The 12,769-nt window shown below is 37.7% G+C and overlaps 1 protein-coding gene across 2 annotated transcripts in view; it reads left to right on the forward strand.

Moving 5' to 3' along the window:
- The window catches only part of CFTR (CF transmembrane conductance regulator), an 81,428-nt gene that overhangs the window by 5,960 nt on the left and 62,699 nt on the right, over window positions 1-12,769 (forward strand). For both annotated transcript variants that reach the window (XM_052668430.1, XM_052668431.1), the window contains exons 2-4: window positions 5,238-5,348; window positions 6,219-6,330; window positions 12,483-12,698. In XM_052668430.1, the coding sequence (XP_052524390.1) occupies window positions 5,238-5,348; window positions 6,219-6,330; window positions 12,483-12,698 (439 nt within the window). The remainder of the gene's footprint in view (window positions 1-5,237; window positions 5,349-6,218; window positions 6,331-12,482; window positions 12,699-12,769) is intronic.

A 12,769-nucleotide genomic window follows, 5' to 3' on the forward strand; every position in this document is an offset into this window, starting at 1 on the left:
GAGTTGTGGGCCAACATAATAACATAGGAGGCATTACTTTCAGAGCAGCCCTCTTTGTTATGATTCTGCAGTGCTGATCATTTGTCTATAGCCACAGATGTTCCTTTGGGACATGCTCAGCAGCCCACCCTTCAGACCTCTATGAAACAGTGAGCTTTCAGGACTTCTGAAGGTCAGCCCCGAAGGTTCACCATGCCTGCAAGTTTGGAGGCTCTTTAGGAAGTCTGAGTATAAAAGGTGAAAAGAATTAGAGAAAGAATGCTGACTCTCCTAGTATCTGAAGTATCACATTATGCCTTCTGAATTAAGTAAGAAAGGGCGAGCCTGTGTTGTATGAGCAAGAACTTCTGGGCTGCGTTTATGTTTCACTAAGTCTCATGCAAACAAAAGGATCCCCATGAGCATTTTCACAGCCAGCTTGGGGCTAAACCAGAACTGTGTCAGGAAGCTTCCAAAATTAGGAGAAATTAAATAGACTTTTAAGATAATTTTGGGAACAGTTGGGTTTTTTTTCTTTGAAACCAGAACCTTACTGCTGTTCAGATATGGGCAAGCATCCCTTCCTTTGGGGTAGCTCCTAGAAGGCAGTACTCGGGTGATCTCTGCAGAACTGGCTCCTTGAATCTGGGGGCAAGGTTGTGCCTTAGGAGAAAATCCCAAATGACAGATGGGAAAGGTACTTGGTTTCAGGTATTTTCTCATGCTGTGTTTTAATGTTGTTACTTACCTTTTTATAAACTTGTCTCAACTTTCAAAATAAAGAATGTGAGCCTATATTGTGTTGGAGCCAATCTGATCTTTCATATTTGCTTCTTTCAACTTAACACAGTTTAAGGTTAATCTTTGAAATCTGTGATGCTTTTATTTCTCTGGAGGTAATGAATACAAAACAAAACAAAAACCAATGTAACATCAGTGTTGCTTTGCTCAGAGCCCAAGATTTTAGAAATTGGAAGATGTGAGGCATTTTCTCGTTAACTTTCAGGAGTCAGACTGATGACCAGCAGCATCAAATACCAGGATGCAGAGAAGATGACAAAAAGCAAGCAGCCCTGTGCATTTATTACTTATTGTTATAGTGGCAGTTTACCTTTTGATTCTTAGTATTTATATTAAGTAGATAATTTCTTCCCATTTCCTTGCTCAAACTGCCACAGATCTGTTCAGTTTGTGAAGATATTTACCTCAGATAAGATCCCAGTTGCTGCCACTGGAACAAATGACACATTTGAGAAAAGTTGCAGCATGTTATGTGCAGCTGTGCATTAATTTGTTATGAAATATGTCTGAAAATGCATGGCTAAGATAGTGGAGTACTATACTGAGTGAAGGTAGTTGGTGTCACATCTGTGATCATCTTCAAGTTCAGCTCAGCAACAGTTTTGCTGATACAAACTCTTGTGCCCATTTTAAGTGTCTTTAAAAGAGCAGGAAAAAACTGTTTGTCTTCTGCTATGGCACATATAACAGAGAAAGAATAAAGATGAAACATTCTCTTCTAGCCTGTCCTACTGTACATACATGTTGCATATCCATTTAGAACCCATCATTACTACTGTCGTATTCGATAGTTCTTTTACTAAAAATAGCTGTTATAGTAGTTCTGCAAGCTGAAATACTTTGGCCACCTTACTGAATGTAAGGAAATATATTGCATTTCTGAAAGAAGTCTGAGTATTTAAAAAAGAAGAAAAAGTGGAAACGAGTACTATCTGTATGTAGCTTTTTTACCTTCTTTATCTTCTTTTGAAGCCCTTCAACAATTAGATGTCAATATTATTCTCAGAACATTGCATTTGTTTCTTTTTTAAAAGAAAAAGTGCTGAAGGTTTTATATATACTCTGAAAGCTCTTCCAGCAGGGTACCTATCGTTTGAAGCAAAATCAGCCAACCTCAGCCGCACTGCACTGAGAGCAACCAGGCCCTGGGGTTTAGGCTATGGTGCCTGGCAGCTGTGAGGCTGTGCCACCCATTAGTGAGGGCCATGCAGAACTAGAACCACTTTGCTTGGCTTAATTGCAGGAAGCTCTCAGAAGAGGTTTGGTGGTGCAAATGCATTTCAGGCATGGCAGAACTGCCACCTCCAGTATCACATAAGCTACAATTTGCAGTTTGTTCTGCAATGGGCATCTACTGGGAGAGGACTGGAGTGTGAGGCTCTCATGGCATCTGGTCTAGTTCGGATTTTGAGGGGTGCCTGAGGTCTGTGTGGTGCCTTGATCTTTTCCTACTGTCAGTGGGAACTAGTGGCCCTAAAAACACACTGTAAAACTTGGGCTCCAAAGCATCCAAATCATGGATTGATTTTTTTTTCCCCCTGAAACTGTTAAAAGAAGGGATAAGATAGAGGCACAGTCCTTGCTTCATCTTCACCAAGGTTTGGGCTCTTTCCCTTAGGAGCTACAGGCATTATTTCCAGTTGTGTAATACCTCAGGAGGGAAAGAAGTGCAGCCATGTCTGCTTCTGTGCAGCTCAGTAGATATATCACTGTGTTGTGCACATGGTTCCTCCCCAGGCATCTGCTCTGCTGGGCAGGCCTCAGCAGCATGGACTGGCCATCCTGGAGCAGCGGTACCTCAGGGTTAGAGAGGGTCTGCTGTCCCTGGGGAGCTCCTGTGCCTGGGAGGAAGATCTGGATGGTTGGCTTAGCAACACAGAGGCTCTTTCTGTCTTTGGTGACACGCAAAGCAGCCTAAAGGGAGAGTCAAATCCTATTGACTAGTCAAGAGTGTGTATTAATTCTCTTTGGGAAGCCAAAGACATCTGTCCTTCCTGTACGGTTTGTTTGAGTGAAGTGAGACTGCTAGAGAAATAAATAGCTGTAAAAAGAGATCTATTTTATACTTCTAAGGTGTATGGTAAAGAGATGGTCGTTAGAAATATAACTAAAGAGAAGTTCAAACATTGTGTGTATGATATTTATGTATCAAATGCGTAAGGTATTTTTTTGCTACCAGGCAATTGATATGGAGGAACTTGTTTTTCTTTCTTTCTTCTTTCCTACTGTACACCCTTGAAACTTGTCCCCTGCTGGGTTTTGTGTGTGTGTACCCATAATAACATTCCTAGTAAGTGGCAAAACTCTGACAGCACTACAGGTTTCTCTGTGAAAGAGTTCATTAAATGCCAGCCAGTAATCCGATGGCATTTGCTAACATAATGCTGTAAAGCCAATCTGTCTCCCTTCCTTCTTGCTTTCTTGCTTTCTTCCTTTCAAAAGAAATTTTGCATTCTCAGTATACATGAAAAGAAAAGGCTTGGAATTAATGCTGGCAAATAATTTCTATTAAGCCTAAAAATAGAAGAGGTGTATTGACAAACTCTGATTCGGCTGTTTTAGCTAATACAATGAAACATGGATAACTACAGATGACATTGCTGGTTAAAATAAATGTGCAACCATTTTGCATTTCAAAACTTTGCTAGAAATCCAGAGCATAATGGTAAACTGGATGCTATTTGAATCTCCAAAAAATGTGTTTGTAGAAGATATTCATGTATGTTCTTTTTCATTAAATATATACAGTCTGATATGGTTCTTGACACTACCAGACAAATACCACACAACAGCTAGATCCTTCCAGTACCACCACTCAGACCTGAAGCACATGGCTTGGCTCACAGGTCGGTTCAAGTGGGGCATCCCAGTAGGACCAGGTCAGGTGGGAGGTGAATACTGATGTGCAAACCTTGCCAAAGACTGTGGTAGAAACCTGACTGCAGAGCGGAATATGCCTGGAGGGTGACAGTACCACTCCTTTAGCTGCTTAGAGGAATTTGTTTGCTGTAGATACAGCTGCTCTGATGAGTAGACTTACCAGGACAAGGACTGCACTAGGTTTGATTCAGACTTGTTGACTTTGGAGAAGAGGTTGACTTCGGGGCGTATGATTTAGATTGCACTGATAAGTAGAGCCAGTAAAACATCAAGAAGAACAAGAGACGTCCTTAGGAGTACAATAGGCTTGCTAAATATGCCACCACCCTCAAATGATAGTACAGCCACTCTGCTTACTAATTGCAGTCACATTTTGTTACTTCAAGCAATGGAAAAATGCCAAAGGTAGATGATAATCAAAAGTATAAACAAAATAAATGTGTGGAGAAAAGCAGGGCAATGGAAAATGTTTTCCCAAAATCTGCAAGGTTGGGAAATGTAAAGCATTTCTTTTTTGTCAAGACAATTTGGGAATCACTTATTGCAGTCTCAAAGTATTATTGAGGAGGTCAGCAAGGATATTCCTTAACTACTGTGTTGAGAATTAAAAAGATTGCTTTGGAAGTATTGCATTAGCTGCAGTACTGGTTTAGAGTGTCATAACTCATCTGTTTTGTGATTACTGAAATATCTGCATATACAGAGTTTCTGATGAAGACAGTCAATGAGAGTGCTGTGCTTGAGGAGATTAGCCATTCCTGCACCTGATGTGCACAAAGTCCATAGCAACTGGTCCTTTCTGCTGTCTTGTACTTGATTTATCACATGCAGTAGCCACCAAAGACTTTCATATAACAGTGTTATTTTGAATTCAGAAGTGCTTTTTCTGATCCATCTTCTTATGTCCCTGCAAATATTGGCCCCTATTTCCAGCATCAGTGAAGCTTATGGATCCTTTACCAATGACTACAAAGTAGATTCTCACAGCTTGCTTTGCTACAGCATACTGTGAATTGCGTGGTACTTCTCAGATAAAGTGATGTCGAAGACAGAATTGAGCCCAAATGATTTATGTGAAACCACAGTATGATTACAGAAAGGAAGGATAATTTTCCAGCTCCTTAAGACGTACTCCCTTTGCAGTGAATATAATATAGCTTTTCACTTGGGAAATACCTTTGCATTATACTGGATTATGAGGATTATAGACTTGTGTCTCATAATCTTAATAACTTTGTTAAATGAACGTTAGTATGGACATGGTAGATATTTGCAAATACAGAACAAAGGTCTCAGTGCCCTGCTTGTTGTCTGACTAAATGGGAAGACTGGGGCATAATCATACCCCCAAACTAATTAAATGCAACAATTATGCAATTATTGTTTTAATGTTGGGTTTGTCACTATAGTTTAATAAATACGATGTAAAGCTGCACTGTATTATATCATATTGTGTGTACATATATGTGTACAAATATGTATAATTTGGGTGCATTGGACAAAATAATCACACAGAATAGTGCAGTTCTACCATTAATCCCAGAAACTAGTCATCATTATTTTATTTTTTACTTTAGATGGACAAAACCAATTTTGAAAAAGGGCTACAGACAACGACTGGAACTGTCAGATATTTATCAAATTCCTTCTGCAGACTCTGCTGACAATCTTTCTGAGAAACTAGAAAGGTATGAAAAGTTTCCGAGATACCTTTGTTTCAAGGATCTCATTTTGATATTCTTTTTCAGTGGGGTGTAACTCCGAAATTGTGCTGCATCTAGAACTATTTCATATAAACACAAGGGCTTCAATCCAGTCTCTCTCCCGCAATGTGTGGTGCAGGTTTTTGCTGGTATTTGGGGCAGCTCCCATCTGCATGATTACAACAATGCTGCTAAACTGAAGTGCAGGGTGACGTACGTATTCAAAACTGGTGCAAAGTATTGGTAGCATAGGTATACTTAATTTGTTTTCATACTTATAAATGGAATATTCTGGTTATTAAATATTCTCTTGAAAAATGAAGGAAAGTGTTAGCTGATTAAGTTCTCAGGAGTGCTTAAATCTGTGGGCTGAGTTTTGATTAAACATATGCTTTTAATATATAGCACTTCTTCTGATTGATGATCAATTATTAAATAAAAAATCAATGCTCTGCAGTAGAAAACTCACATTTTTTACGCTTTGCTGGTATTTTCTTTTTGCAGATTGGAAGAGCTCCAAAGCATTTATTTGCCTATTATTTGTGTGTTGGTCTTAAGTACACCAGGTTTCTTTAAAACATACAGTGTGACCTTTTCATGAATTAATTCCCTGCAGAGTGATGTATGGCTGTGTATTTAGAACTGCCAAATATGTGGCTGAACTACATTTGAACTTTTATTGATCTATCAAGTCAATGAAGATCGGGTCTTTGGGGTCTTTGAAAAGCTTTGTTTCTTTAGTCACCTAGGCTAAATCTCCTTGGATATTCTTGAGCAAATTGAAGTATGCCAGAGCCATAGACCCGTGTATTTGCTCACACTACTTAATGGCCTTGTTTTTCGGTTCCTTTTCAGAGAGTGGGACAGAGAGCTGGCAACTTCAAAGAAAAAACCCAAACTTATTAATGCTCTTCGACGATGCTTCTTCTGGAAATTTATGTTCTATGGAATATTATTATATTTAGGGGTAAGATTTATTCTTATTTCTTGTGAACTTTTAGTGTTCTGTAAAAGGATGTAGGTCATAAAGATTGCTAAATTAATACAGAATCTTGTGAATAACTACAAGTTTTTCTTTGTGGATTGCTTAGAAAGATAATAAATCTGGAGAGATAAGCAGGGACCTTCTTAAGTAATTTATTTTCTGACCATGTGTTGATATCTTTAAAGCATACCTATTGCTAAGTGTAAGCATATGTTTTCTCAAGTAAAGATAGGGAACTGATGAATTAAAGTAATTATTTTCTCATGTAAAAATTTTTAAGACATTTCCCAATGAATTTTCAGGAGAAAATTTCATGTACACTAACAAAAAAGGACAGTGAAATCTAACACGATTTTGGTCAGTATTACCAAAGGGATTAATAAAGTTGTCATTATTAGTGGCAACAATTCTGCATAAATAAACATGTAAAATATGCGTGGAGTTTGGTGCTCCAAAGTATATGAAGAGGAGCTTGATGTTAAAATCTAAACTGTTTGTGTTTATCAGTTTTGCCATGTTGTGATTATCCTGACATGAAATTCCATCTGTTTGAAAACTCTGCCACTGGAGTTCTGATCTGTGAAAATAAATTATTGGTAGTGGTGTCTTACTAGATATGCTGCATATCCAGTCTGTAAATTTGAAAACTACTGTTAACCAATATATGCATTAAATATGTGTGTAATTTTCAATTTTCTGTGATTTAATAGTGATATATCTGCTTCTGTGTTCAAAATATTGTCATATCAGAAACTGTAGATGTAATAGCTTGGACAGTTCCAACTGTACTCATGTAGTACTCATGATGTACTCATGTAATCAGTATTCTCAATTTTAGACAGACCTCTAGGCCAGAGTTTTATTTTGGATAGGTTGATACAGAAAGGAATTAATTCTATCTCATTAGTGTTGAGTGTGATATAATTTAGCTGTATTTTCTAGGAGGAATATGAACTGGACAAAAGAAGAGGGGAAGGGTAATTTGTGGGAAGTAATGTATAAATTTATCTGAAGTTCATATTACTTCCAATGAAACAGCTCTCTTCTACATTTTTATGAGGTATTCCAGTGAACTACTTTAAGAGAATAATTAAGTTACAGAAATGCAAGTCTCTGTAAGTCTTTGTTCCCATTAGAATGAAGTGTAGTATGGAAACTGTCATGCTTCCTCTTAAACTGCTAATGATTTGTCTGTAGAAGGGAAATTGCAGGCCAACTAGATCTTTTCATGAGCTGATAAAAAAAGATCAGAAACTGCTCTATAGCAGCCATTCCAGAAGTATGCTAAGGTAAGTGAGATCACTTCAAGTTTTAATGAATTTATATAAAGAAAAACTTGAAAAATAAATAAGAATAATCTGAAAATTAAAACTTTACTGCATGAAAACTTTCAGCATTAAAAGAAAACCTTTTATAGGTGAAAAATAGTAATTTATCATGCAGTGCTTCTCATTGAAGACTATTTTTCAGATTAAGTGTTAGATTACTACTATGAGTGCTGTTAGTCTTATGATAGAGCAGCTCTTTTGCAGTAAACTTCCTTGGAGTTCCTCCTGTTTACATGGCTATATGAAAGACAAATAAATTATAAAGTAAGCTTGTTTAGGATCCTATGGTGAAAATCCAGTCAATCCTAAGAATATCAGGTTGGATTGGTAATGATTTTTGTGTAGATCACCATTAATTTGGTTTGGATAATCAATAACTGCCTAAAATTGTACTTCAGATTGGATTTTTTCCTAAAAATTAAGGGAAAAGATGACTGCTTCTTTTTCTTATAATAACATATCTACCTAAAGGAAATATAGTATTTAAAATACCTTTCTGCAACACTGGTTTATTCACTACTGAGTATCAGTAATAGAATCACAAAGTTAAAAAGTAACATTGTCTAAAAAAAAAAGGAATAAATACTCTGAAGAAAATGGATTTTTTTTTCCATTAAAATGCAACTTTCCCTTCCTTTCTAGTCTATTAAAAAATAGGATTTACTTTGCTATATCTTGTTACTTTACAGGTATAAAAAAAATAGGCCTTAATTTGCTGTAAGCACGTTGATTGCCTCTTAGGGGTAGCTTTCACAGAACAATTCTGTAATTTCTCATCACAAAGGTTTGATTTTAAAAATAAAACCTAGCATGAAAATGCTCTCTGCATTTTATCTTTTTTGCTTCTTTCTTTTGAATAATTACACTCACACTTATGAGTACACAATTTCTGATTAAAAGTAAGGTATTCAAGATGGTTGCTTAGTTGAGGTGAGATACGGAAGCAATTATCTCCAAGCCAACTTTTCCCTAGTTTAAGTCTCTCCAACTTATTAGCTCTTGTCATTGATGGAGACCCTTACACCTCTCCTAACTGATGCTCACCTCATGTGAAGCTGCTGCTGCTGAAGATTTGGTTTGGTGAGACATGGTGAGACATGCTTACCTTCTCCATGTACAGGGACCTCACAGCAAGGAAAGAGAGACAAGGTTGCCACAATGCTCATTCTGGAGGCCTTTTCTGTCAAATCCTTGTCCTCCTTCTGGCAGTTCAGCTGTTGTACAGGGCTGCTGGGAGCCAATGTGGCTCTAGTTGAATTTGATGAGTCAAATTGTCTTTTTGTCTTCGTCCAGGCATAACAGAGCAGTACAAGGCCTCTTGGTGTATGCGGAACTGAGTCATAACATTTATATCTGTGCTCTTTTACCTTGTTTGTTCACAGCTCTGGGACAAGACACTTTCTTTGTCGGTTCCTATACAGTTCTGTCTTATTTGCTCCTGCTGTGTCTTATCATAGCTGTTAATTTTTTATTCTATTTCCTCTTGTGTGTAACAGACACCAAGCCAGTGACTCCTGATTCCTGTCAGGGTTGTAACACAACAGCAGTTCCACAAATGTAGTTTACCATACAGAGCAGAATCTGTCACCTGAAACTACCACAGTAATGCATTCTTGTTAAAAGTTAAGCAGTGTCTGAAGGTTTAAGGACAACGACCTTTCCTGGAATATGAAATGTGAGGGGCTGTGTGACTGTGTAGAGCTGATTTCTCCATGTGGATTTCTTTGGCCAGTACAATTTTGGACAAGTTGTATACAGAACAGTAACAGGTCTGCAGAATACTTGAGTCTTATTTTATTTGTTGCTTTTTTCTTCCTTAAGAAATTGCAGACATAAAGCTCAGCACACAAGAATCAAAATCTTTCACAGTAAACATGGCAAGGCTAAATTTTATTTTAAATTCTTCATTTAATTATGAGCTGACAAAACTCATTTTAATTCATTTTGTTGAAAGCCTGAAGAGGAAAAACTCTCTGCTAAAGCTACTGATGTTGTTTTCAGACCCTGCACACGGAAATTAATGGGAGCTTTGCCATTGGTTTTAATGGGGACAGGATGTTGTGCCGTATTGGCATCAGTGCAATCATGTTGTGTGCTCTTTTGAACTTCGCTTTCCTTTCAACTCTTCTCTTGTAAGATCCCCAAGACACTTTTGCAGCACCTTTCTTGGAGTGTTTTAAACTCCATTTACATCCCTGCTGTCTGTGCAGTCGTGGTTGAAGCCAACATCACATCTTTGTTCTCATTAGGTCTAACATTTTTTTTCTCTCTTTCTTGCCCTTCATGCACCCTAGGTGATGATGTTATTGAAGGGTGGACAGTTGCACTCTGGCCCCCTAGAGTACTGTGCTTCTCCCTAACACAGGGTTATGTTGGGCACACTGAGTTAGTTCATTTAATGTTTCTACTCCCCTGCTGGCTTAAACAGCTTCCGTGTTTCACCTCATCAGCAGACGTTTTGTAATGTAAAGGAAAGATGGACTGGCAATGAAACAAAAATTGTTTTTTTTTTAACAAGATGTGGCTAACAAATTGTGAAATTATGCACTTTGCTATGAGGATCATTTACATCTACTTACATTTACTTACAGTCTTACAGTCATTAACTTAGAAATGGGTTTAGTGTCATGTCCCAAAAGATTCTGATGAGGATTTCCTGGAGTTCTTACGTATAGATCATGTGTGTGAGTGCGTAGGGCAAGAAGGGATATGAAAGTCCCAAGGCACTTCTTGGGCATGGGCCAAAGCAGAGATGTGCATTATTGTCTTCAAATTCAGAGTGATTGAGCATATGGGAAATATATGTAATGCAAAACTGCTCATTGTGTAAGGGCAACCATACCAGGTCAAATCAGGGATCCATCTAGATAGCATCCCCTGTCATACTCCATTTCTGTTCAGAACTTTGATCTTTTAATGAGCATTAATGTGAGTGGAATGCTTATGAGTTTCTCAGTGGCCTATAGAATGCAGAGGGAACAGCAAGAGCAGAAGCAAAAAACTCTTGAAAACTGGATTTTCTGCTGGATGCACAATTCCAGTTCCTTTTTCAGGCAGGTTATTCGATTTATAGACCCACATTCATATGTAGAGGTAATTTTGAGGTTGCAGTAGGAAAAATGAATAACATCTAGTTCTACTTTCACTTGTATGATGAGTAGATATTGTTAGAAAATAAACTGGTAAAAATCCACTGTAAACTGGTGGATTTTTTTTTTCTATAGCAGATAGCAAACAATCTGGTGTATTGCCAGCCATTATTCTGCCCTTAGACAGTCAGTAAATCACCTTTCCTTTGCAGCAAGCTAGACATGCAGTCTTTATAGTCACAACAAACACAGTAGCAGAGCAAGGCATTTTCACTAGAAAAAGAGTAAATACAAAAATAAATCTTGCTATTTTAAGCTTATATATGTTAAAGCTTATCTTGGAATCTCTGAGAGTATGAAAACACTGTATTGTCCTTGAAAGGTGACTGTTTTGTATTTAGTGACTTTCGTGGAGTTTTGGTTTGCCACTTCTGGATGCATATGGTCTAAGCACAGCTGCCTTGGGTCATGTGTGTTTTAATAAACACTCCTCTCCTTTGCCTACTAATAACACTGAAGTGTTTGTCAAAGCAGCCTCCAAGTTTACAGCATTTATGTTGGAAGCACAGCACGAGTATTCTATTTCAGATGTTTAATTTCTTCTCTTTTGCGGAAAAAGTGAGTGATATCAATTCCACTGACAGTGATATTCAGAAGAGTTTACAGTACATATTGTATCAATGTTTGGGTTTGTTCTAGTGTGACTGAGAAGGGAAAATCAAAGAGGATTTTCCCAATCTATTTATCTCTGTAAAATATTAATTATAGCTCAGTTCCACTAGTTCACTCTGCCTCTGTATAGTGACCTGTGTTTTCAAGCTCAAAGGCTAAATAAATTCTAACAGAACTTAGCACATCCATACTAAAGATAATTTGATGGTTTCTTCTTATTTTTGAATTGCTTTCCATCAAGAGTGAATATAGACAAGAAAAAGTAGAATGAGGAGAATATGGACAAATTCTTTACCTTGATGGTAGAAATGAAACAAAGGAGCACAAGTGTATTTCATACCCTTTGGAAGTTCGTTCAGAGGAAGTAAACTGTAAACCACAGCACATGGTTGATTTTTGCAGGTCCTGGGATGGGAAGTGTTGGGGCTGGCAGGACAAGAGTTCCTGGTTTCTCCCTGGGACTTTTATCAGACTTACCTCTCCTACCATTTATGCCTGTCATCCTGCTTCTCTTACAGCCCTGCTTATAAGAGTCTAGAACGTTGAGCAGGATGATCCCAATTGATACTTTTGTTGTTGTCCCTATTTACTATTTATTTTAGCTGTATTTTCACTTTGTTGTTATATTAATGTTTATTATAGGACCTATGAGTCTTCCTGTGTCCTATAGGTCCAGTAAAACACAGCGAGAACTGTTCCTTAGTAGCTAAAACAGAGATCCAGCTTGCAGGGCTGAATTCAGTTGTATTATGTGGTGAATACCTTTGAAAAGTAAATCTAGAAGCTCATATCTCAGTTGTCATTTTTGTAGAAAACAACCAGCAAAATTTAAAAAGTAGATTGTGGTGGAGTCGCAGGAGTATCACAGGGAGCAGTGAGCTGTCTGTTCTTGAGCAGTTGCTGGATGTTTCTGTGGTTTGCTCAAAAACTGACCTCTGTGATGTGTGAATCTCAGTTGGTAGGCTTTGAAATTACAGTGCATCGATTTGAAAAAAAGAAAAATCTGCTAAACAAAATTCTTTTTTTTTTTTTTTTTTGTCTTCAGGAGGTCACCAAATCCGTGCAGCCCCTTCTGCTGGGAAGAATAATAGCTTCCTATGATCCAGACAACTCTTCTGAAAGATCCATAGCCTACTACCTGGGCATTGGCTTGTGCCTTCTCTTCCTTGTGAGAACACTGCTCCTACACCCTTCTATATTTGGACTTCATCACATAGGGATGCAAATAAGAATAGCTTTGTTTAGCTTGATTTATAAGAAGGTAACTGTTTCATTTACACTTAAAACCAAACTTCAGTCCATACCCTACGTAGTTTTTAGGCCAATTTGTTT

Source organism: Tympanuchus pallidicinctus, unplaced genomic scaffold (assembly GCF_026119805.1).
Source record: "Tympanuchus pallidicinctus isolate F22 unplaced genomic scaffold, pur_lepc_1.0 scaffold8, whole genome shotgun sequence".
NCBI classification, from domain to species: domain Eukaryota; kingdom Metazoa; phylum Chordata; class Aves; order Galliformes; family Phasianidae; genus Tympanuchus; species Tympanuchus pallidicinctus.